The sequence below is a fragment of the Geospiza fortis genome, unplaced genomic scaffold (assembly GCF_000277835.1).
Source record: "Geospiza fortis unplaced genomic scaffold, GeoFor_1.0 scaffold302, whole genome shotgun sequence".
NCBI lineage: Eukaryota > Metazoa > Chordata > Aves > Passeriformes > Thraupidae > Geospiza > Geospiza fortis.
The window spans coordinates 556,617-562,616 of record NW_005054572.1 but is presented as its reverse complement, the minus strand read 5'-3'; the positions used below and the strand labels follow the sequence as shown (position 1 = coordinate 562,616).

Here is a 6,000-nt window from a genome sequence, read left to right as displayed (position 1 = left end):
CCGCCCCCCGGCTCATCCCCCGTGTCTCTTGCCGTGTCTCTTACAGAGCTTTACTTCCTCATCGCCCGGTTCCTGAGCACCGGGCCCTGCCGGAGAGCGCTGAAGGTGAGTGCGGGGCTCACCGGGGCGCGGGCACCCCGCGCTGCCCCTGAGGCTCGGGGGAAGGTGGGAGCAGCCGCGCCCCCCGCTCTGGGGGAGCCGGATCGTGCCTTGTCCCTGACTTTGTGTTTTCCTCCTTTCCCTCTGCAGGTGCTGGTGCAGGAGCTGGAGCAGCACCAGGTCTGTGTGGGCTCTGATGAAATCGTGCTGTAGTCAAAAGTTTCCTTTGCAAGTCATTCAAGTTTCTGCCGCTGTCTCAACTTTTCCCCCCCTCGACACACATTGTTTTGGATGTGGTCTGTAATCCCTCCTTTCCCCTTTAACCGCTCACGGTTTTTCTGTTTGTTTTTCCTTTATTTAGTTGCTTCCCAAAAGGTTGGATTGGCAAGGAAATGAGCATTATAGAAGTTATGAAGAATTGGTGAGACTTTTCTCTTTAAAAAAAACCCTTTATTTACGGTGATGACATTGATGTTAGACCCCTCTACCTTTAAGAGTAGGCCCAAATTTTCACCTTCCTGTACCACCCTGCCTCTGAACACTGGAATTACTTTAGAAAGGGCCTTTAATTTCTTTACATCAGACTAACAAAAACACAAGCGGTGGTTTAAATTGAGGATATTGTTTACATAGCAGAGGTGGAGCTTGGCGTTGTGCAGTGGTACATGCCACTGCCTACATGCAGGCAGGAGCCAATCTACAGCGAGGTTTCATTTCGGAGTTTCAGGGACCAGGTTGTGAGGCACGCTGTGATTTGTCGGTATTTATTTTCTGGTTGGTTTCTTTCAGCCCCCTCCAACAGATTAGGAAATGAAATCGCTGTTCAGAAGCCGAGGGTTGGCACTTGTGGTGACTGTGAATGTGCTCACATCACCGGCTCCTCGCTGGTCTTGGCTTTGTTTCTAAAGTGCTGCAAAGATGGGGATGATCTCTCCACAAAATTTACTTTCTTCCCTTTCACGGCTGATGTGGTGTGTTCTGAATTGATTTGTACAGAAGGCAGAGCTGTGTTTTGGGGTTTAATTTTGCTGTTTCTTAAGTGGCAAAGAGTTTAAATGCCAGTGGGTCATGGCCTGGTGGTGCCTGCCCTGCCCTGTGTGGTTTTTATCCTGCTTTATTGTATTTGATAGTGTTTCCTTTAAAGAGTTGTTTATCCTTGCTGTTTCCCACCTAAGGTTCAGGCATTCCGGGTTAATTGACTGATTGTTGCAGTGAACTCCCTCTTGTGAAGCACTTAAAGATCTCAGGATCATATTTGCATAGAGAAGGAATGAAGTGTTGTTTAAAACACTTTCTTAAGCATTGCTTGAAATGATAAGTGTGATTCCATTTCCTCTATTTGTCGTTGTGGTCAGTTGAGCAAGGAAGGTTTTAGATCAGTTTTTTTCAGTCACTAAGAAGCCTGGCCTTGCTAAACAGGAATATTTTCAAGCTCTGACTTGAATTTAGGCAAGATGAAAGTAGGATTAAGCTTAGAAAGAATTGTTGGGAGGTTTTTTTTTGTTGTTTCATTGTTGATTTCTTAGCCTATTTCTTCTGGCAAAAAGCAGGGTGTTGGGAGATCCTGTGTATGTGTTTTTCTGATTTCAGGGCTGCTTCTTAACTGTGATTATTCTGCATATACACTTGTCAAACTAATTCTTTAACATGTGCTGCTTCTAATTCTTTTTTCCTGCACAATTTAAAGGAAATCTCTGCACAGGGCAGTAGTGTTTCAGAACATGTAAATTAATCTTCTCAGAGTTTTAGTTTCTGTATTTTGAGAGGCTCTGGGAACCTCTTGTCCCACTGGTCTCACTCTGAATTTGCAGAGATCACAGACAAATCAGTCATGTGGTGTAATTATTTCTATTCCACTTTGCTCAGCATGGAATTGCAAATCTTTAAAATAACTGCTCCTTCCAAAATCTCAGCAAAGCTACTTCAAAAAGAAAGGAATTGCAAGGTTTTGTGTGCAAGGGTTGCATTTTCAAAATATGTTAGAAAATATACATATTGGTGATGGCATGCAAACAAGAAAGGGTTTTAGTGTTTGGCAGAAAGCAGGCTGACCTTTCTGTCCTGGATGTTGTGGCTGGTACTGCTCTGTACCAATTGAAGAGTCAAAATTGATAAAGAAATTCTGTCAAACTGCATTTTGTAGACTTTGGGCTACCAGATATGTTTCTTATAATCAACCTTAAGCATGTGATGGGCTGATTTGCTTGGACAGATTTGCCTGTGGGGTAATGGGAACTATTTTATTGATGTTATCACCTCCCACCCTGCCAGGAACACAACCTGTGCCCCACAAGCTTTATGCCTGCATTTTATCATTAACAACAAGTGCAAGGCTGTGACTTAAATTGTACCTTCTGAATGCTCTGTGTGCATTTGGGCAACTTTCTGGCAGTGTGTAGTTTTTTTATTTTTATTCCCACTGTTGTGTGAGCAGATCAGCCCTGTTGGGACACTTTGCTCATCCCAGCTCAGCCCTTCAAGAGAACAGCATCAGCAGCACGAGCTCGTTCTGCCTGTGTTCTCAGGCACCTGGGCAGGAGGCCACATACCTGAGCTGGTGTGGCCCTGAGCCTCTCCTGGCTGGATTGGCTGGGAATTCTGTGGCTGCTGCAGGAGCTGCTGGGGCTGACTGGTTTGTTCATGGCCAGGTCACACTGCAGGAAGTGTGGGGCTGTCAATCCCAGCTCCTTCAGACCTCCCCAACAGCTTCAATTTATGATTCTGATGGTTTGCTCTACTCAAAGCTGTTTAAACTCTTACTTTGTGTCTTTAACTTCTGCATTATTGTGGTTGTCTTGATAAGAATAAGGATTTTTTAGATTGAACACCCAGAAAGAAAAGAGGGAAAAATCATCAAAACCCGCACACATCTGTTCTTGGCTGAGACATCTGAGTGTGTGTGGGGGTGTATTTTTTTTTTAGGTTGCTTGATGCAGATAATGTGGGATCATTCCTGAATGTAGGGAGGAATGGTTTGATCCTTTGGTTTAAGGAAGTAGGGCAGACTTAGGTTATGTGGTACTGGTTCTTCAAGGAAACTGTTTCCAGAGAGATTGTACTCAAACCTGCTGGTTTGCAGTTCACTGAACAAGTACCTGTAGTAGTGCATAAATTCTTGTGCTTGATTGCAACCACATTCTGCATGATCTTGAGTTCTGAGGGTTTATATTTTATTTCTTATTTTTAGTACAAATCACAGGGTGAATTGGGCAAAGACACTCAGTGTAGGGTGCCTCACAAGTGGGTGCCACAGGAGTGCTTCCTGCAAGCTTCAAGTAATAAAATACTGATGTGCAGGAGTCACTTTACTCCAGTTATTTTTACTACAGCTCTCCCTAGCTTGCAGATCAGTACTCACTGAATTTACTAGATCAGAGCTTAACAGAATTGATATTTTTCTCTGTAAGTTGAACTTAAAAAAAAATATATATACCTGTGCATATTGATGCTTTTAAATCCATCTGTTCTGGGTGTACCAACCTAATTTTTAAACCTTGAATTTCTGTCAGGTGCTGTCCAACAAGCATGTGGCTCCAGATCATTTATTACAAATTTGCAAACGTATTGGCCCTATCCTGGATAAGGAGATCCCACCTAGCATTTCCAGAGTGAATTCCTTACTTGGGGCAGGGAGGCAGTCCTTGCTACGGACAGCAAAAGGTAGGATCTGTTCTTTGTTTGAGATGGGGCTGATTCATTGGCATGGGTACAGAGTTAGGATTTGGGGAATGGTGTGAGAAAGGCAGAACTGACACTTTGGAAGTGAAATCCCAGAAAATCCCAGAATGGTTTGGGTTGGAAGAGACCTTAAAGCTCATCCCATCCCACCCCTGCTGTGGCAGGGACACCTTCCACTGTGCCAGGCTGCTCCAAGCCCCAGTGTCCAACCTGGCCCTTGGCACTGCCAGGGATCCAGGGGCAGCCCCAGCTGTGCCTTCCCCACCCTCCCAGGGAAGGATTTTTCCTAACATCCCCTCTAAACTTGTCCTACTTCCCACTTGTCCTTTCACTCCAAGCCTTTGTGAAAAATTCCTCTCCAGCTTTCTTGTAAAACCCCTTTAGTTACTGCAAGGTTCTTGAGATCATCTCATGAAAGAACTTCATATTACTAACTCCTCATTACGTTCCTGTAGAAATATTCAGGAAAATGTTAAAAATCAGTTGGAATTCTAGTTTTGTGTCACGTGAACTGCAGGGGTACCATCATTTAGGAGTAATTTCAGAGTTTGGTGGTTGGTTGTGTTGGTTTTTTCTTCTTCTGTTACTATTAAATGGATTTTTCTCTTTAACTCTCCATTGTTTGTGAGAAGCTTTGGGGCAGTTGGTGCCTGGTTTTTTGGTGGGTTCAATCTTTTGTTTGAGACCAGACTAGGTGGGCTCTTTGCTGTGTTTTGGAGCTGGAGCTCTCTTGGCATTTTTAACAAACATTCATGATGAATTTCTGTTTTTGCAGATTGCAGGAACACTGTTTGGAAGGGCTCTGCATTTGCTGCTCTGCATCGAGGCAGACCCCCTGAAATGCCTGTGAACTATGGCACCCCACCAAACCTTGGTAAGCTCCTCTCACCTCTCCCCACTGCTGCTGAGCACACCTAAAATACTGATAGAAAAATTGCAGATACCACAAAACCTGACTTGATGAAATCTGAAAGTCATTTCTAGTAGCTTTTTAATATTAATGACAATTAAATAAACCCAAGTTTTAGAACAGACATGTTTGAAACATGATGTGATTCCTCTGTGTTCTAGTGGAGGTGCATCGAGCAAAGCAATTAACTGGATATGCCAAGTTCAGCACCTCATTCCCAGGGAGTATGTACCAGCATGTCAAGATGCACAGGAGGATCCTTGGCCATCTCTCTTCTGTGTATTGTGTTGCATTTGACAGGACTGGACACAGAATATTTACTGTAAGTTGATGAAATAAATCCAACTCTGAATATAGTTTTAGATGATGCAAGGAAAAGAGCTTGGAAATGAGTGTTGTGTTGAAACTTCTGGAGATAAATATCAATGCTGGTAAAATGCAGTTCCCTCACTCTGCTGAAGTGGAACAATTTGCTGTAATTAAAGGTCAGAAGCATGTCAGAAGTTGTCCTTAATGAATATTTCTCTTTAGGGCTCAGATGACTGTCTGGTGAAGATCTGGTCCACCCACAATGGCAGATTATTTGCCACCTTACGAGGCCATTCAGCAGAGATCTCTGACATGGCTGTGAACTATGAGAACACCATGATTGCAGCTGGGAGCTGTGACAAGATGATCCGAGTGTGGTGTCTGAGGACTTGTGCACCAGTTGCTGTCCTCCATGGGCACACAGGGTCCATTACCTCACTGCAGGTATGGGGCTTTTGAAGTGTTCCTGCTGATTAAAAACTGAAATGATTTCTCTGGGGCTGCCTATGGGAGTAGGGAAATCAGAATGTGTGAATATTCATGTTAAAACAAAGTCAAATCACAGGATAAACCTGCTTAAAAACAAGTAAATTCCTTGTCTCTCTGGAATTTCTAAGTATTTAACTGAAGATAATGACAGGAATTCTTTTTCCCTTCAAGATCACTGTGTATAATACTTGAGTTGTTGGAACAAAAGGGAATTTCTGGGAAATATCCTGTCCTGTTGTCTCTTAGTGGAGACATGATTTGCTATTCTGTGTGAGTGTGTTCTGATCCTGTGTGTTATTCCTATGACTTTTGGGATGTGGGTATTTGTTTTAATCTCCAAAACAGGAGTTATTTCACAAGGACAAAGGTGTAATGTGTGTATTTAAATTTGAAGGTGGTTTGATACATGATGAGCTCTTGGTGGTCCTTTGGGTTCAGTCTGGGTTTAAATTCCTTAATTAACACAGAAATTAGTAGCTCATTATCCAGGTTTGGGGTGTTTTCCACTGAGACCA

At 43.3% G+C, this 6,000-nt stretch overlaps 1 protein-coding gene across 1 annotated transcript in view; it reads left to right on the top strand.

The window, feature by feature from the left end:
- The first annotated feature begins 22 nt into the window (after positions 1-22).
- BRWD1 (bromodomain and WD repeat domain containing 1) overlaps positions 23-6,000 on the top strand; it is a 45,361-nt gene continuing 39,383 nt past the window's right edge. The window contains exons 1-7 of the mRNA XM_005429740.3: positions 23-105; positions 250-279; positions 461-520; positions 3,609-3,759; positions 4,553-4,651; positions 4,849-5,009; positions 5,219-5,440. Of these exons, the coding sequence (XP_005429797.1) occupies positions 4,618-4,651; positions 4,849-5,009; positions 5,219-5,440 (417 nt within the window). The 5' untranslated portion in view covers positions 23-105; positions 250-279; positions 461-520; positions 3,609-3,759; positions 4,553-4,617. The remainder of the gene's footprint in view (positions 106-249; positions 280-460; positions 521-3,608; positions 3,760-4,552; positions 4,652-4,848; positions 5,010-5,218; positions 5,441-6,000) is intronic.